Below are 20,066 nucleotides of genomic sequence, written 5' to 3' on the forward strand. Positions count from 1 at the left end.
GTAAAGGCTCTGTCAAAAATGTAATTTATAATTGCCAGCCCGGCCGACAACAACTCCGAATCACAAAGATGCCGATTCACACAACCTCTGTGTTTGAAGAAATATGGTAGGTAATTTGTGGTGGAATTATTGCAATTACCGACATGGCAAATTGGCATGTGATTAAGACCACAGACGACCATTGCAATTATTACGAATTACTAGAGATGCCCAGGTAATAGTAGTCCCACACCGATTAGGGCTATAAATGAAGAAACTGACACAAAAGGTTGAAGAGCAGAGAAATTGTGTTATTTTTAAGTTGTAGAGAAGTGAAACATCCCCCCTCCCTACTGCCTTCTGGCTAAACTATCAACGGCTGTGGCATTAAGACATTATGTATCATCAATCAATGCACTGTAGGGAAATAAATGATACGGTAAGCAAATGACTGCTATTGTATGTGTCAGCATTTAACAGCCATTTGCCAGAATGAGAGGCTCTGTAGCCCTGTCCACCTCTCCACTCTGTCCCTCCTCCTCCTTCCATCCCTCCATCTCCTGTCATCTGTCCCACTGGCAGCCTGTCCTTCTCAAGGTCTGCTCCTTCGTTAATCATCATTCCCTCCTGAAGTTCTCTCTCAAACGCACATACACACCACGTTAATCACTCACTCCTAACACCGTGCCCTGAGTAGAATTATTCAAAGCTGTCTGATCTTTTATCGTTGCTCTTGTTGTGCTTGGAGCAGATTGTCCTTCATTGTCATTGTCCATCATAAGGTCTTAAAGATGAAAAAGAACAATCATGAAGGGACACCTAATGTATTGGTTTATTTGTGACTCACATGTTTTACAATGTGGAGGAGTTTTAACATCTGTCTGGTAGCACAACAAAAAGACCAAACACTAAACGAAAGTTGGTGACAAAGGAAGTGAGAGGCAGACTTGTCTGGTCTTCCAAATAAAATGTTAAATGCGTAAGAATAGAGATTTTTTCTCAGGCAGTGCTTACACAGAGGCTTTTTACTTGTCCAGGTCAGTATACATACACACAAACATGTGTTCCTGCATTCTAAAAGCACGAAAGAGCAGAAAAATTAAAATGACAAAAGTAAGGGTGTGAATCTTCACTGGCCTCACGGTTCAATTCGATTACGATTATCCTGTCAACGATTTGATACGATTCAATATCACGATGCATCATGATGCATTACCTCCTCAATACTATTATATATTACTATTTTCATTGTCTGTCACTGCATCGATGCAGAATCATCCACATCCCCATAGCGATGCATTGATGCAATTTCAACACCCTTAGACAAAAGTACAGTGTATTGAGCCCAAGACATGATTATCAAGCTTTTATTGTGCTTGTATTAAGGCAAAACAAGTCCTCCAGACCATACAACCACATAGGTTGTTTGTTCCTACCCTTTAAAACGACTCATAAAAGTGCCCCTAGCAGTGGCAGGAAATAAGACCCAAAGGAGCGTTTTACAAAAGTTTATACCTAAATGTAACCTGGGGATTCCACCAGGTGCAGATGCGCCACGTTCCGGCTATGCCATGGTTTTCTTCCGTCCTCCACCACCATGCAACACATGTTTTTGCTTCTACCATAAAAGTAAGTAATGTACATAGTTAAATGTGATAGTCAAAATTAGACCTAGTGCAAATTTTTTGCAGAGTGGCTGGGACGTGCTGCGTTGCGGCTGGCGGAATCACAAGAATTGTCTTGAGTAGTTGCGATTGCTTCATAATTACTACAGCCACTAGAGGGCGCCGCCTAACGTTAAGCCATTGACTGTTCAAATATGAAGATCAAAGTGGGCAGGTCTCGGTGGCTTCGCCATCTTTCCTGCTCCACCACATTTACCTACAGTCTCCATCACATCTGTGATGCAAGATTGAGGCCAAAAGAAGAAGAAAAACTATTTAAAATATTATTGGCAAAAAATCAGAAACAGTTTACATCTGTTCAGACGATGTTATCTGTTCATATCTGAACAATTGAATAATTTGGTTACCTCCTTACTTCGAAGATATAATCAAATTTCAACATGTTCGTGACCAATTATCAGTTTAAAAATATTTTGATATCCAGAGAAAATAATCTTTTTGTCAAGAATTAAAGGCAGAAAAGAAGACTTTCAGGTACAGAGCAAGACTGGTTTGTGACATCTTTCCACAATCATGACCATGTATCACTGATAAAGATATTGTCATCCTACCTCCATGGCTGCTGTTGGAATTTCATGGTTCCTCACTGCATCTGTGAGCTGAGGTTTATTTATTTATACTTCTAAAAGTTAAGTGCATGATTGTATCTGATGCATGTTTAAGACTTTAATCCAATGAAGCTGTCTGATAACAGGTATTCCTATTACATTGGATACACATCTAAATGTCAGGATTAATGTGCCTAAATAAATAAGGAGAAAAATAAAAACAGGGATATTTGAATCATCTGTTATGTTGCAATGTAATGAGCCTGGCAATAGTCTGCATTTTGCAGTACAGATGATCCTGCAACGATAGTTATGTATTGTATCTCCAGACTCTATGAGTATAGGCATAGCCCTCTAAGAGCTGTTGCTATTGGGTTTATCCTTCGCGCATGCGCAGTAGTGAAGATTTCTTTCGCGCTCTTGTGCCCTGCACGGGCCTCTCTCTTCCATCCACAGTTACTGTATATTAACATCAGCATTTTTCTTCAGCCAATGTTAGTGAAGCAGGTGGCCCAGATCTTAGAGGGCTATGCCTATACTAGATATATAATATAATAATATAATAATATAGAATCTGAAGTTACAATACGTAACTATCGTTCTATTTCTTATAGGCGTCGCCCTCTAAGAGCTGTTGCTATTGGGTTAAGGGTGAAGATGATGTAGTCAATGCCACCTGTGACACCAAAATCCACAAGCAGATAGCATAGACTAGCTCCTCTTCCTTCTCACACTGTACAGGTTTTGTTATGTAACGCAATTATATTGTTTGCTTACAAACCTGATAGGCTATCCCCATGACTGGCCTGCTTAACGTTGTGAGGCCCTGCTGCATGGATTCTGAAGATGCTCCATAATTACGATTAAGATCATCATTAATTAATGCAAAGCACATTCCTCATGGCACTCTGTTGCCGGAGGATGGCGACATGGCATACCAGATCTAACATGACGTTAAGTGTGGATAAGACCGAGTGAATCATGGGGGCACATCGCGCAAAGAAAGCAGATGAAAAAAGGCACAGAGATGCCCAAGACGCTGTTGCACAGATGTCAGCCACTGTCATACCTCTGAGGAGCACCGTGGGTGCTGATAACGCTTTCGTGGAGTGTGCCCTGATGAAGGTTATAACAAAAACTAGGTTGGAAAAAACATTGTCGTTAACTGAAATAAAAATAAAAATGAGGCATTACAAAAAAACGATAAATAAACTAAAACTGTATTGTCTGTTTGCAAAACTAACTAAAATTAAATTAAATTATCGAGTAAATGTCCTTAGTTTTCATCTTTTTCAATGTCTTTCATAGAGCAAATAACGTTATATCTTTCCGACCATGATATTTCCCGTAGACATATATAGTTTCTGACTGGGAACCCAGAAATTCCAACATTCCATGTCAAATTGAACACAACATAGTCCGTGCCCCGGTGCCCGATGCCTTGCATCATGGCAGTACCGAAATTCGTAAGAAAGCAGCAGAGTCCTATTTGATGACTGTGGCAGATAAAAGCAAGTGCCTTGCAATGGAAGGTGGTAAAATATGTGGACAATTTATTAGAGGGAAAAATCACACGAATTTGAGAGTACATTTGAGAAGCGCGCACAAGCTAGGAGGATAACCTGGGTTACCATAACAAGGTAAAGGAGAACGCAAAGCCCCCTTTGCCCAAAACAGAAGCTAACTCAGGGCATGGATGTATGGGTACAGGGCCAGGCAGCATGACAGAGACAACAGCAGGACAGAGAACATTACCGGAGGGCTTTTACCGGTGACCCGATAGCTGCTGGTTAGTAAATATGCAGGAACACCAAAAGCAGGAGGAAGCGTGGGTTAATATGTGGATTGATACTGGGATGTCTAGCTACACAACTGTGTGAGTCAATTGACTTCAAAAAGTTCGCCACTTTACTCAAACCAAAGTTCAAAACACCTGTTCATGTCTGTCTTCTTTAGTCTGTTGGCTATTTAGGTTTTTTCCTGGAACACGTCACTTACACATTTTGCCCTTACTGCTGCGTCTTGTTTAGACTGTTTACATATTTATGACCGTAGGCTACATTTTATGTAATGCTGTTATTGTTGAATACATATTTCTAAATGTGTATGTTTTTGTTGAGTTATCATTACACAATACTTTTTCTCACCTTTTTGAATCCCCCGACAAATAACCCACATTACAAAAAAAGACAAGAACTAATACTAAAACTAATAAAAACTAAACTAAAACTAAGGATTTTCAAAAAATAAAAACTAAACTAGCAAACCCGCTTTAAAAACTAAAGCAGTAGTTTTAATTAAAACTAAACTGAATTTGAAAACAAAAAGTCAAAACGAAATAAAAATAAAAAGTAATGAAAAATGCAAAACTATAATAACCTTGGCCCCGATGCCACTCCCTTTACACTAAAAGCATGGGTGGTAACCTCACACAGCCGGTGACACAGCCGCTGTTTCGAAAGAGCCATTATATAGTGACCGAACAGCTGCTCCGCATGATGTTTGCCATGCTTAAAACATACTGGGCGGACTCGGTGAGACGCTTATTCCGCTTCTCTGTTATGAGGTGGAAGGAAGAAAACCTTCAAGGTAAGAAATTCTTGGCCGAAAAAAGTTTGATCTGACTTCGAACTGCCACTGTGCATGCGCAAGGGATGAACCCAATAGCAACAGCTCTTAGAGGGCGAAGCCTATACGAAACAGAACTATAAGGGCTTTTGTATTGCACCAGAGTTTTGGACATGGAAAGAGTACAACAGAGCACACACAGACTCATACACACCGGTTCTGATCAATGACCAGCAGTATAGAAATGACAGCGGTGAATTTCTTTTAGTTTGAATGCATGGTCATGGCAGCATTTCATCATTTCAAGGCAACTTATCAACTCTCATGACTTCAGAAGTCTCTACCCTCTAAAATGACAACTTAAAAGGAAATGGCATTTGTGTTCAGCTCTTCCTTAGCTCTTCAAATACTCTCTCTTTCATGTCTGACATTCCTTTTGGAAAGCTGAGACAAGACTTCAGCCAGGTGATGGGCTTTGATATGCTGATATCAGCTTATATGAATATCAGGTAAAGACATACTTGACTTTTACTCCATGTGACTGAGACTCCCTTACTCTCTCTCTCTCTCTCTCTCTCTCTCTCTCTCTCTCTCTCTCTCTCTCTTCTCTCTTGCTGTCATTCTTGGTCTCAGTTCATTTTTCAGATGAGAACTCCTCTGAGGTCAGAGTATTGAGACATATGGCAAGGCGAGATTTAAGATTTTCCCAGTCAAGGCTATGTTGTATTTCAATATGTTCAGCATACTGCAATGCTTGCAGGTACCAGTGTGTTATACTGCATTAAGTACTCTTCACAGTAGATCAGTGTATCAAAGAATTTGATTAATGTATATGAATTAACCTTTTAATTGTACCACCCAGGAAAACCCAATGAGGAAAATAGTATTAGTATTATTGTTATTATGACTATCATTATTATAAATAAAAGTGGGCTTTTACTTTTCACAGATTTGTCCTTATTGAAGTGAATGTAAAGTTTTTCTCCATTTATCCGTCCCTTTCAAGGTTCGGGTTTCATTTATTGCCACCGTACAACACAGGGTTGCACAATAAACAGCAACTGAAGTCCCTTTATGCTGCAGTAAAGAAGAAGAAGAACAACAAAAACAGTAGTGCTTTCATGTAAGTGCATTTTTTAATTCCATTGTTATGGTCTAATAGTCCACAGTAACACATATACAATAACACTAAGTTATCATATTGACAACAGCTTATAATAAGAAAACATTGGGCTTTGACAAACCGGCACAACTGAAAAGACCATTAAAGGATTGAACAAACTGCATCATATCCATAATCCATACTAACAACTACATCTTAATACACAAACAATGTAACCGGTTATTTTCACTTTCAACCCCTATACGCTGAGTAAATCTCTTTGTCATGTCCTATAATGTGTATTTGTTTTCTACTGTGAAATAGTGCCATGCGGTGGTTGTGTTGAACAGGATGTGGCCTATTTTTTGTTTGGAGGAGACAGAGAGAACTAGTATTTCTAGCCAGATCCCATGTGACAGACCGACATAGAGAACTAGTATTTCTAGCCAGATCCCATGTGACAGGCCGACATGACAGAGAGCACGGCTGTGCTGACGGGGATGCATTTCCTCTCACGTCTCTTGTCTGTCTGTTTTTTTTTCTCTCATTCTCACCTACTTTGAGTCTTCTTCAACCTGTCTCCATCATGGGCATCAGATGGTGTAACACACCTTTTGTTGGCCATACAGTATTCTAGATAATAGAAAATAAGGGTACGGAGACTTTCTAGTTGTTAAACATGTATATGCGCTAAATTAGTGCACAGCAAGTAAACCATGGATGTTCTCGAGGTTCTCCTGCTTTGTGGCATCAGCTCCAGACAGAATTATGATTAGACTATGTTGATTTAAAAAAAGAAGTGAAGATGATATGAGGACATGAGGAGAACAAGCAGTAAATAGCAATAATACAATACTAGAATCAGATTGGAAGGCTTCAAAGGTTTGGTGGTGAATGGTGTCAGACTTAATGGATTGATGCTTCCTTCCTCTGCTTATCCAAAATCGTGAGTTGATTTGAATCTTGATTTTATGATCACAATTTGGTTCAATTTGAGGTGCACCTGAATGTTCTATGAAGTCCTGGACCACCACACAACTTTGTTCAGGAATGCAGGAGAATTGGCAAGTTGTGTTGTTGGTGTCTCAAAAAGAGCAGCTGCAGGCTTCTAGTAAGCTAACGTCATGCTTAGTCTTTGGCTGCATGTGTTGTCTATGTGTGTTGTTTTTTTTCTTTTGGACACACAAAATAAAACTGGGAGAATCGCCGATCCTGTTTTGGATTTCAATCAATTTTCAATTTAGAATCAAAATCGTGACACCCCTAGTTCAAACGTCTGTCTGTCTGTCTTTGTTTTAATACTTACTATCTGAGTGAACTGTGTGGGGGAAAAAAACACCTGCTAACTTCTGCCCGTGTGCATAAGTGGTGAGCTGGGAGGATTTGGGGGGATTTGTATGTGCTTTTATGTATAATAGCAGGGACTGTTGGTTTGAATTACATTAGGTTTTGAATTAAAGTATGCCACTCAACACCCGTTTAGGCAAAATGTCCTTAGCACATTTACTAAATAATGGTATCAGCCATCAAATTGGATATATTGCGCTGCTGCAATTACTGTATGTTAAGTTAGCATGTCTCTCAACCTCTTGGGACTATTTCTTTAATCAACACCATCCAGCCCCTTTTTTCTATTTTTGCTACCTAGATAGTCCCTGAGTTGCTGACAATCGCTGCAGCGCCTGTCCATCTGCAGTATTTCCCTTGTGGCATCAACATATCGCTAGCATCAGAGAAAAACCTTGAGGCTCTGAAAGTATCAGCGTTTCAGCGATAGGGAGAAACTCGCCTTGTGTTTGGACTGTGTGAAGTTTAGACCTTGTACAATCACCAGAGCAACTGAGTTTGGGCCCTGGGGAATGTTACACTTGCAGCATGCAACACTCCTTGTCAATACACAGGGAGGATAAACCGATTTTTATGCCCAGTGGGGTTTAATATTAAAGGTCTAATGGCAATATTTTGTGCAGAGCTAGTCTGGGCTCTATTCTAAGGTTGCACTCACACCAAATCAGGCGTTGTGGCGAGAACACCAGTCCTCCCATTCATTTGAATGTGGGTAGTGAGTTTAGGCTGCGGCGGTGGGGGCTACAGGGGATGGCGGAAAAAAACGCAGCGAACCTGCAGCAAAAAAGTTAGAGACGTCTATTTCAGTCTAACACAGATGTTATTGGACCAAATGGATCAAATTCTGATAGTGAAACAAGTCATTTTGGGGGGGGTTGTGAAAAAGTATCCACTGATTTACAGACATCTCTTTCCATGTTATCACAAAATAGAAACAGAAGTTGTAATTCCACTGTTTGGCCGCTATGTTAAATTGGCTTTAAAGCACAGCACACTTCCTGGGAGCCTGGTCTAACACCCACATTTTCTATTTCCACTGCCTCATTTGAATGACCCTCACACCTGTGCACCATGCGCTGATCCCCAAAATACACAGATGGGCAAAGCCAATTCCAAGCTCAAGAAATTACTGTCGGAGTACTGCTTGCGATGGTCATAGGGCCACCACAGAAATAGAGCCCTCTATGTACATTTTAAATACGAAAAGCGTCTTTCTTTGGATACCATACACAAGAGCTCGTTCATTTATTTGCTGCTACCTCACAGTTCATCTCTTGTTCAGTCTCCTCCCCCACTTCTTCTCTCTCAACGTGTTTACCGATGGTCTCTTAATACATCATCTCCGCCTACGTCAATCTCCTCTCTGCACACACACAATCCATCACCTTTGCTTTTACCTGTCAGCACAGACATGCACACACTGCATCCTCAGACTCATTCCTAGGTGTTACATTTCAATCTGTGTGGCCCTTTACAAAACACACACACTCTCTCACACACACACACACACCCACACACACACACACACACACACACACACACACACACACACACACACACAGCCTATTTGACCAGTTCCCAATATGCTTAATGAAAGAAGTGATGAGTTATTGACAGCTGCTGGGTATCTGAAGCTGCTGAGGTCTATTGCTGCCAATGTGCTGACACACACACACACACACACAGGTGGCCCTGGAATTTAGATCTAATGTCTGATACAACATTTCAAGCAAAGTGGTTGTCTCATTGTGTGTGTGTGTGTGTGTGTGTGTGTGTGTGTGTGTGTGTGTGTGTGTGTGTGTGTGTGTGTGTGTGTGTGTGTGTGTGTGTGTGTGTGTGTGTGCGCAATGGGCAATTTGTTATTATTTAACAGGGGAGACGGGGGCGGTTCATTTCACTCACCTGCAACTTTTCTGTTCTATATTTTTTAATCTAGCTATGTAGTGTAGAGAATGTTACAGATCCAAGACAAAACTAACAATGGGGCGGGACTCTGAGAAAAAGTGGCAATTGCAAATCCGTCTGCTACTTCAGCACCACAGACCGCGCGCCATGGATTTATCAGCACACGGCACAGTAAAAGGCCGTCGGCACCAAGAATGATAACTGTAACAATAACTATAAATATATAATTTTAAAAGTAATTTTTACTCAACGTTAGAAACACTGCCAATCAAAATCAATCTGAATTTGCAACTTCCCACAGCAGATGATATTGCTAAAAGATTACATTTACAAAGGACATGATTTTCCTTTTCGCCTTTGTAAAACAGAAAATAAAATAGTAAACTTCTGTATGAACCATGGCGTCTGCATGTGTCATTCAGGTTACTTTCCCACCAACCACGCCCCCAAACACGGACACACGCATACATACATACATACAGATACGTTTCGTTTTATTAGATAGAAGTCGGTGACTTGTCAGTGTCTTTGTTCCGGTGCTCTGCACATATCTGATACCCGCCAGCCTGCTCTCATTCCAGTGACTTCTGAAGTTCTGTGCAAGGCGGTACGGAAGTCCAAGGTGACTTTCGGTAGACAATAAGCTTTAATTTTTAGGTTCATTAAATAAACCAAAATTCAGGAATATGTGAGATATTACTGCAGACATTCCTATAATCCTACGTCGAAATGTCTGCTGCTCTAATATATTATGTATTATCAGCTGGAGTGTGCAGCACGTGCTTGGCACTGGTGTTTACATGACATTGTCATTAATTGGGGGTGGCAGTAGGTCAGTATGTAGGGAACTGGAGGGTCGCCAGTTCAAGTTCCTGTGCGGACCAAGTATGGAGTGTGGACTGATAGCTAGAGGGGTGCCAGTTAACCTTCTGACATCTAAGGGCATTTTTACATTTCTTTTTAAATTCACCTTTTAAGGGTATTTGTATATAACCTGATCCCATGTGTTTTATATCAAAATGTTCAAAACAATCTCAGCTTTCTGTCAGTGAGGCCCAAATTTGTTCCAGAGCAATGTGTAAAGAGATAATTTGGCCCTAAAGCTGAAAAGTTGATTTTCCATTTTTGAAATTTCTCAAATCTCTTGTGAAAACAAACCTACACTCAATTATTGTAGTGCTTGGAATTCATTTTCAAAAGTCTTGGGTTCACAAAAGTCACGTAATATATGAAATGTAATTTTGTAATAGCACTTTTTTAATACGAGTGTTGTCAAACGCTTGGACTTGCTGGTGCGTCTTTTGTCCTCAGAGGGTTAATCTCCTGGGAAACTCCAAAGTGCCCTTCAGCAAGGCACCGAACATCTCTCCATTACTGCATACTATCCTGGGCTTGTGTGTGTATTTTGGGCCGTGAGTAATGTGTGTAATAACTAACAACAGAGTGAAAAAATGTTATATCCCCTTGCGGGATGAATAAAGTATCTTAATCAGTGTGGATGCTCACATCGTTGTTGTTATAGTTATTTTCATAGTTACTGTTCTTGTTAGCCTAGTCTGTCTGACTCAATAATGTGCGTACATCAGACTCAGAATCAGAATCAGCTTTATTGGCCAACAAATTTGAATTTGACTCGGGTTAATCTTTGCTGTATAACACTCACTTTACATATAAAGAATAAAAACAGAAATGACAGTAATACATATAAAAATACTGTTAAGTGTACAGTATAACAATACAATAGAATTTACTATTGTATTGTAAGTCCGAGTTGGTTTGGTTGAGAAGCAGCAGCTCAATCATCTTCTTTTCCAGGGACCGGACGTTTGCCAGATTAATGGCTGGAAGCGAGGTGCGTAGTCCCCGCTCCCTTAATTTCACCAGTGCTCCTGCTCGTTTCCCACGTCTGCATCTCCGGCAGATTCCACGGAGAACCGCGGCGCCTCCAACCAAGATTTCTGAAAAACTTGCTGGGTTTGTGAAAACCGGAGAAAAAGTTCCTGTAGAGGTTTGCCTGATGTTTAAGAGTTCCTCTCTGGTAAAAGTTACTGGTGAAAGACCGCAGAAAACATAATAAACGCATAAAAACAACAAGTACTAGAGAGCGAAGTACCGAGGCTACCATCCTACCATCTTGACTTATTTTATTTTATGCTTTGAGTGGCAGTAGGTTTAAGGGTCCAATTAGAGCCACTGACTTAATGCACCGGTGAGGCTAATTACTGGATTTACAATAATGAGCATGTACACAATTGCAAACCCACACACACACACACACACACAAATCTGACAAGTGCTGCTGTCTGAGAGAACGGACCACGAAGGATTTATGGTTTAGTTTGTGATTACTCCACGCACACCCACCCACATAAAATTAACAAACATATACACCCCTGTGATCCTCTACCCTCTTTCCTCTCTTCCTTCCACCTTCATCTCCTCCTCCTCCTCCTCCTCCTCCTCCTCCTCCTCCCTGTCCTCCTCCCCTCATTTGGTGTGAAATTAAACATTAAAGCCCAGCAGCACGAGTCAAGTTGCTTAATGATGTCGACTTCCTAATAATTTTATCTTGAGAAACAAATATAAATATAAAACAAAATAAAGACAGAGAGACAGGTCTAGAGAGGAAGTAAAGTCTGAGGGTTTTATAATACACAGAGGCTGGGCAAAATTGTTGAAACCCTGAACAATAGAGGATCCACAGTGACTAAACTTGACTAACGTCTGGAGGATCTAGTGGTGGTCATCTCAGGGCAATGCTTCACATGCTTCAGTCTCCTCAAGTATTACTCCCGAGACACAAACTCCGCTCCCCCGTTAAAAGTTCTGTGTTTTGGGACACACCCACCACCCTAACGTCCACCATACACTGATTATTGCGGTCTTAAACTAGGTGCTCCAGTTATAATTACTACGGACATTAGAGTGTGTTGCCTCAGTGCTACAAACGTCAATGCGGGGTGATAATAATAAATATGTGGAATACATATGAATTACAGTGTATTACTTTTCGTAGCTGTTATGTACGAATAATTGATGAGAACAGCTATACAGCTGTCTGCACCAGCTCCGTCAGGCTCACGTCTCAGGACTGTCTAGAGCGTGAAAGCATCCAGAAGTCTTTTTTTTGTGTGTGTGTTAATGCCAAATATAAAGCTCTGAATACATATATGAATACATATATGTATCTACATTTTGCAACGTAGGTGAAGCAGAGACTGCCAGAGCCAGAGAGCAGCACATTCAGCTTTATTATATATTTTTACTGCCCTTCATAAGGGCCAGTGGACATGGTTTTTTTTATTTATACAATCGTGATCTCAGTGAGTCTATTTTCTATTTACAAAGTAGCCTCATGTTGTGCAGTGATGCAATATGAGTGCAATAGGCTACACTGAACCAATCACTGTTTGGAATTCAATCACAGAAACGTCAGCATTATGAACAGCCCTTCACTACATTCCCTATATACCTGTCACAATACAAGACTAATGTTAAGGTTATTTTAATTTCAAAGCCATACATGGGCTGGTCCCCCTGTACATTTCATAACATTACCCTATGTACATTACCCTTTTCCAACTCTCTGCCTCTTCGATCAAAACAATTGTTTTTTTCTATTCCACAATTGAGGCTAGTGGGTAAAGGAGATTGGGTGTTTGCAGTGGCAGCTCCAAAGCTTTGTTGCCATTCAACCGGGTGACTCTTTTTCTGCCGATCTGACAGCCACATTCTGCTTCATGGTGAATCATGCAGGTTTAAGGAGCTGATGGGATAACATTTCACTGGATTTGTACCTTGTTTGATTTCATGTGATAAATAAAATTGATTAATTGAATGGTTATCTGATTGCTCCCCCTCAATTGACACTTGCCATTTGTTGTTTTTATTATTTTTCTTGCTATTGTTGTACCGTTTACATTAACCTATGCAGCACTTTGGTCCACTCTGGTTGTTTTTAAACGTGCTATAAATAATCTTGATTTGATTTGATATGATACTGTGTAATAAGTCTGCCATCATCCATCTGCTTGCTACATCCACAGCAGCATGTTTATTTCATCACTGTTGTATGAAATTGTTACTGAGAAAGAGTTTCAATAGTCACATTAATCACATTCTAAGTTTTTAGGAATCTAAGTCGTTTTCAAAAAGCTCTGAGACAAGAGGGCAAAACAGGAAAATATCTGTTTTCAAAAATATCTGTATACAGATAAGAGTTAAAACAGGATTAGAACACTTTCAGGCAGCTGAAGCTCAGCATCAGTCTACTGAACTGACCTCCACCCACACTACAGTGATCTTTGTCAGCAGTCTGTCTACATATGTTGCTGGATTTAAATGACTACTGCAGTGCCTACTAAAAATGTGCCCATTTGGAACGGGCCGATTGCTTGGCCTCTGGTATTTCTCCATTGTACCCTGAAATAACTTGCAGAAATAACTTACAGCCTAAGCACCTAATATGCAACCCAACTGTATACTACTGAATTACTGTGTACTTCTACTTCAGAGGAAAACAATGTAAAACTACATTTACCTGACAGAGAAATGTTACTGGTAACTTTGCAAATTCAGATTTTACTCACAAAATATGATGCATTATTAAACATAAAACAATCCAACATTACATTATAGAGTTGAAAGCTCCACCTTGAAAATGTTAAGTCAATTTTAGTACATTGTGCTGATAATGCCTCTCTTTCACTCTTCACTTGAAGTACAGAACATTTAAATGCAGGACTTGTACTGTGCCATTTTAACAGTTTTAGTCTGCTATTAATAGCTAATTGTTTAACTTCAGAAAAAAATGTTTTGAGTACTTCTTCTACCAGTGCTTATACCAAAATCAACAACTCAAAATGTTTTCCTCCCTGAATTTTGTCAGCTATTTTTCTATTTAGTTTTAATTGTGTCAAATATCCTATCAGATTATATTAAACATTTCAGTTAATCTAGTGTTGCCAAAACCAATACTTTTGTCATTTTAGTCATTGAAAAAACTTTTTTTCTTTTGCTCACAGAAACCTCAGAGACTTTGTGTGTACTCAACTGAATTACATACAGCGCAAATAACCATTACGAGACTATTACTTTATCGGGTGGCAGTGTGAAAATACTCTATGTTTTCTAAAAATAGATAGCAAAATAGTTTTACACTGCCTCTAATTTGTGACTTGTGAAACACAATGCAGAAATGAATGCAGAGCAACTTGTATCCGCAAACACAATTAACAAATGAATGCAGAGCGATTTGTATCCGCAAATACAGACTTATATAGACTTTGCTTGGTCTTTGTATGGAATTGGCAGTCTGAAAAATTATTAAGCGCTGCTTAAACTGTTAGTGGGCCCAGTTGTAAAGCTAGTGAATATATTTGGTATCATATGAAACTAGCTGATCTAAGGAAGCAAATTAAACTATAAAGAATTTAAATTTAGTAACAGACAGAGGCTAGAATGGAGGTTTTTTATTTCTGTCCAAGTCATACATCTGTAAAATGATTAAAATACACTGCTGTAAACACATCTGGTGAGATACAGACAACACAAAGCCACAGCCACATCGTCTCAGCTTACTACAGAAAAAATCCAGAAGCCAAAAGACTCTTCTACAGATATGTCTGTGCGTTTTTCCTATTTCCATTTGAAAAGTGCAAAGAAAAAAGCCAAAAAATCAAATACACAAACACACCCACATCAATCACACATAAACTTGAAATAACTATTATAAATACAGTCTATAGAAATAAGTCATTATAGGTCAGGGTTTGAAATGCATTATAAGAGGCCCTGTTTTTGCTTTGACACAGCTACAGCCATCACAGGGTTAACATTTCAGTGTAAAGATTGGTGTCTATTGATTCATCTCCTTATTAGCTAAAAGGGTAGGAGGGTCTTGTAATATGGAAATCTAACTGGTTCGAGCAGCTGTCGATCGAACACACGTGGGAGGCACATTGTGTCAGAGGGATGATTGGCTTTAGACCGGGCTATCTCTGCTTCCCGTCAACGGATTGGCTTATACGAGGGCTCTTTGGATTCCTAAGAGTTCAGAGAATAATGCTGACACCCATATTTAGTGCTAGAAGTCTCGCGTGAGGAGAGAGACATGATACAAACTCCGAAATGAAAAACTGTTTACCATTTTTCCGTTTGCGATTGTGAGGCGAACAGCTCGTTTTGGATAAAATGGCTTGGATACTCCATTTCCTTGGATTGTTGGCGAGGTATGAAGTCATAATAAAATTAAAACAAGCAATGAGAAAACAGGAAAAGTTGCTTACACACAATGCCGTCATTGACAGCATCATGTAAATCTGGACTTGCAGACATAGCTTCGAGCAAATAGGTCATGGCCTCGTTATGAGGCGAGGTTAGTCTGTGAAAACAAAATGTACGGTTAAGATTGGTCTATTAACGTATCTATTTCCTTATACAGCAGAATGAAAGCATATTCGTTAAAGCTTACCCTTGCTCCAGTTCATAGCGCCTCAATTTGTCTCTGAGTTGTGAAGACGGCGTACTGCTTCCTGTAGAAGATCAAGAAAATACACTTTTATAAAACAACTTGACACTGGCTCCGCTTAGCTCTGCCTAATAATGAATCGCGCTGAAAGCAGCCAGGCACATAGCTCTGTGCTGCTCGTGTTTAAACTTTTGTGGGGTTTAAAACATTACTGCCAAAGTCTAAGTAGCCTTTTTAACATCCAAATACAGTCATTTTACTTATCAAGAGTTAATAAACAGTACAGACTAGCTCGCCGTTTCATTAATAATGATATACTTACGTTGTCTTTTCTTTTTCTGTGGGCACATCTTTACGGAGCCCCAGAGGTGACATGGAGGGAAGAAAAAAAAACGCTCCATACATCTTGAACAACTCCTGTGTGTTTCCTTTTTAGGTGCTTGGTTGTAGTCCCGTGATAAGCAAGTGAAGTTTGACAGAGTGTACAGACAAATCTTTTACCAGTTGGCCTGAAATACTCCCATACTTTGGAAGATTTTGCTCTAACTCTCAGAAGACTCATCTCCCTCCGCTATTTTTCAAATTAAAGCAGTGAAGGCGGGGGTAGGGGCAGAGTGATAGAGAAAGACAAAGAGGATAACAGATTAGCCAGGAGGGCGCAAACAGCGCACAGACTGGTGTGGAGGTGAATTACAGTGAGTTTTAATGGAATACTGGGAAACTTTAAAGGTCCCATGACCGAAATTCAGCCTTGGTGCAGAATTACAGCCACTAGAGCCAGTCCCACAATGAGCTTTCCTTAGTATGTGCCATTTCTGTGTCTGTAGCTATTGAGGAGGAGAGGGGGGGGCAAGGTGGAGAGTGGGGGTGTGGCCTTGACCAACTGACACTTTGCTCGTTTGAAAGCCATGATGCCTCTCTCTCATGGGTGGGCCAAATTCTCTTGGCGGGCAAAGCAGAGAAAGGGGATGTAACCTTGATCCTTATGACCTCATAAGGAGCAAAATTCCAGATCAGCCCATCTGAGCTTTCATTTTCTCAAAGGCAGAGCAGGATACCCAGGGCTCGGTTTACACCTATCACCATTTCTAGCCACTGGGGGACCATAGGCAGGCTGGGGGAACGCATATTAATGTTAGAAAAACCTCATAAAGTGAAATTTTCATGCCATGGGACCTTTAATAGGACAATTAACAATACACCACCATAGGACAATTGAAGTCCAGATTATGAGGCCATTTCAGCAGAGCCAATAGCTTCATATGCCATGGACATGTGAATATGGTGCTGAATTTGCCAGTATTTTAAGAAGACAAATGGTTGGGACTTTGTCATGCAATGACAAAGCTGATTGACGAATTGATGAACAGTGTTTTGGTGTCAGCAGAAAGAATTCTCTTAGAAAACTGTACAGTGGTGCCTTTGTGTCCATTCCACCAGACAATCTTGGATGAGCAAGACCAAAGAAAGGTCACTGTAGTCATGCCACTATGCACAGTGGTTGAGCTCTAGGAGACTGTGATGTTGTTTGCATGGAATGCACATTTTACCTTTGTGGCAAAGCCTGATTAAAACTAATTGTTGAAATAAATTGTTTTGTGTATCTTTTTTACATAACATTGGCGATTACTAATGACATACACAGTAATTCATCTAGCATACTTTCTTTAAATAAATCAATTCAAGCTAAAATTTAAAAGTTTACAATTAGGTTTACTGAGCCTGATCTATTTTAAGAGATTTTCTTAAAATGAAGTTAATACCTTTTAGAAAAATGTCACCTGGGGTAAAACTCCCCCTGCTTCTACCCTGATTTGCATCTGTATAGCTCACAGCATTTTCATTTACATTTTAAAGCCTCCTCTAGAATTAGGGGGAGGGAGGGTCATGGGGGGACAACTGCCAAGCAAGGCCCACGCGAATTTCCGACAATTTACGGCAGTTTTTGGTGTTGCCTGCAAATTGCCGTGTACAGTTGTAAACCTGAACTTCTACGACAATCTACAGTGCACTTACTGACGAAAATCCCACTTTTCATGCAGTGGGCAGTTTTGAGCTGGAGTTTTTGTGCGAGCTGCGTTTGATGTGGCCACGTATCCTACAGAGAGGGAAGGGGGTCTGCGGTCTCGGAGGGCTAGAGGATTTATTTTATTTTTTGTGTCTTCACCACACTGTGCTTAGATTTAACTGCTCACCCTTTGCTATGCATTTATCGGTAGGGTGCTTGAGACATATATGCGTGTGGGTTCTGGGGATGGCAATGTTCCACATGATAGCAATAGAACCATTAATCCTGTCCATTGCCCGTTGTGATATGTTGTGAGAAAGATCTAGAAGGTGGCAATTTAATAATTCCCTTCTCCAAAACACAGATTTTGATATAGAGTTTAGTGCCAAACTGGCAGAGTTTATATCAATCAATACTGACTCAGTTTCGGACCCAGCGTACATCTGGCAAGCCACTAAAGGATTTATTCGAGATGAATTACATATTTGGGCATCACCATTCACGCACCGCTACAACGAGTTGTCAAGGATAACTATGAAACTATACTAAGTGGTGTTCAAAGTCATCTGGCAAATTGGTCTACGCTGCCAGCATCGCTACGGTCCAGGATTGCTGTGGTTGAAATGAGCATAGTCCCTCATGTGAATTTCGTGGGTGCAATGGTCCCCTTGCCCCCACCAATGGATTTCTGGAAGGAACTTGATGCCATAGTTCGGCGGTGTATTTGGAATGATGAACAATACTGTATGAATAACACTAATGGCTGGAATGCTCTACCCTGCAACGTACCACAAACATGGGAGGCCTGGCCTTCCCTAACCTTAAGGTGTACCGCAGAGCCTTTCAGCTGTGGGCCCTTGGAGTGTGGATGGACCCCTCGTCTGCGGTCCCATGGAGAGGAATGGAGCAGGGCCTCGCTGGAGGTCTAGGACCTTGCCTTCGCAGGTGTGTGTCCAAGAACATGTATGCTAGCCAATGGCCCTATTATCACCAGCACATTGACAGACTTTGGACAGCAACTGCGCTGCACCAATGGGTGGCATTTGGGCACCCCAATTTGGCACATACACTTGATGTCTGTTAGCAAACCTTTTGTTTATAACCAGTGGAGTGACAGATGTATTTGTACTCTAGACCAGGTGCATGAGTTTTGGAGTGGAACAACATCAATGATATCTGATGTGATGGGATGTCAACTTCCTACTGACCCGATTGTAAAGGTAAGGGTACTTTATTTGTCACATACACGTACATGTAGCGAAATTCATTCTCTGCATTTAACCCATCCCTCAAGGGAGCAGTGGGCAGCCAATGACAGCGCCCGGGGACCAACTCCAGATCTGAGCCAGTGCCTAGATCAAGGGCACTGACTGGAGAACCTAGTACATGTTTTTGATGGTGGGGGAAACCGGAGCACCCGGAGGAAACCCACGCAAACATGGGGAGAACATGCAAACTCCACACAGAAAGGCCCCGGAACAACCTGGATTCGAACACAGAACCTTCTTGCTGTGAGGCCACAGTGCTAAGCACTGGGCCACCATGCTGATTGTTTTGTTGCTTAATGATGACGCTGAATTGCACCTACTTGGGAGACGTGAGGAAAATGTGGCTAGCCGGATCAGCTGCGACCAAGAGGGTGATAGTTCAGCGCTGGCTCCCCCCCAACCCACCCCCACATGCTTTGTGTGGAACAGTGGTTGGCGTATTTTCTGGACGTGGTTGTGTTTGAGCTCTCTGCAGCAAGGATTGGCAGGGCCAAATCATCGACTGTGGACCTGTGGAGGGGCGCGGCAGCACAGGTGTTGGTCCTGGTGACCTCGGCATCACAGGAATTGGAGGAGAGCGACTAGGCAAGGTGTGATTTCTGTTTTTGTTTTTATTTGTTTGTTTGTTTTTGTTTTCCTCGAGACCGCAGAGGGTGGGGGGTTGTTCTTGTTCAGTTGTGTTTGTCTGTTCTGTATGTTCAAAAAATATAAAAATAATAAAAAATGTATCTTAAAAAAATAAAAAAGGTTACTAAATCACAAACTTGAATTAAAAATTATGTTATAAGTGAGTTTGAATATACAGAGTATACAGACAGAGAACAACAAAGAGACAGAACGAAAGAGATCGATTAATGCCAAGGCTGGTCCATTGCAGAGCACCTTTGGAATAAATAGGACTGCAGGGCTTTAAGTGATTTATGTAGTCATGCAACAGCAAATTACATATCTCATTACTTCTCATTGTGGCAATAAGCTGTCATGTCATTATTTTGTATTTGTTAGTGCAGCACATAAATATTACAGATGAGACACTAGGTAGCAATTTGGGTTAGAGCTAATGACTTTTCATCTGCTCATGTAAAGCATAGAGTGGAGGTAGGACATGGAAGAGATTCATACATTTCAAAAGAAAATATGCTTACATATCAAGTCTTCAAATGAAAAATCAAGATAACCAGACAGTA

At 40.7% G+C, this 20,066-nt stretch overlaps 1 protein-coding gene across 5 annotated transcripts in view; it reads right to left on the reverse strand.

Annotated features, from left to right (window-relative positions):
* nlgn1 (neuroligin 1) overlaps positions 1-20,066 on the reverse strand; it is a 341,839-nt gene that overhangs the window by 292,799 nt on the left and 28,974 nt on the right. Inside the window, exons 3-4 of one of the 5 annotated variants that reach the window (XM_028588144.1) lie at positions 16,151-16,169; positions 11,853-11,867 (exon numbers count right to left, since the gene is read on the reverse strand). The exons of the other annotated variants lie outside the window; for them this stretch is intronic. Of the exons in view, the coding sequence (XP_028443945.1) occupies positions 11,853-11,867; positions 16,151-16,169 (34 nt within the window). The remainder of the gene's footprint in view (positions 1-11,852; positions 11,868-16,150; positions 16,170-20,066) is intronic. 5 annotated transcript variants of the gene reach the window in all.

This window comes from Perca flavescens, chromosome 9, assembly GCF_004354835.1.
Source record: "Perca flavescens isolate YP-PL-M2 chromosome 9, PFLA_1.0, whole genome shotgun sequence".
Lineage (NCBI taxonomy): Eukaryota > Metazoa > Chordata > Actinopteri > Perciformes > Percidae > Perca > Perca flavescens.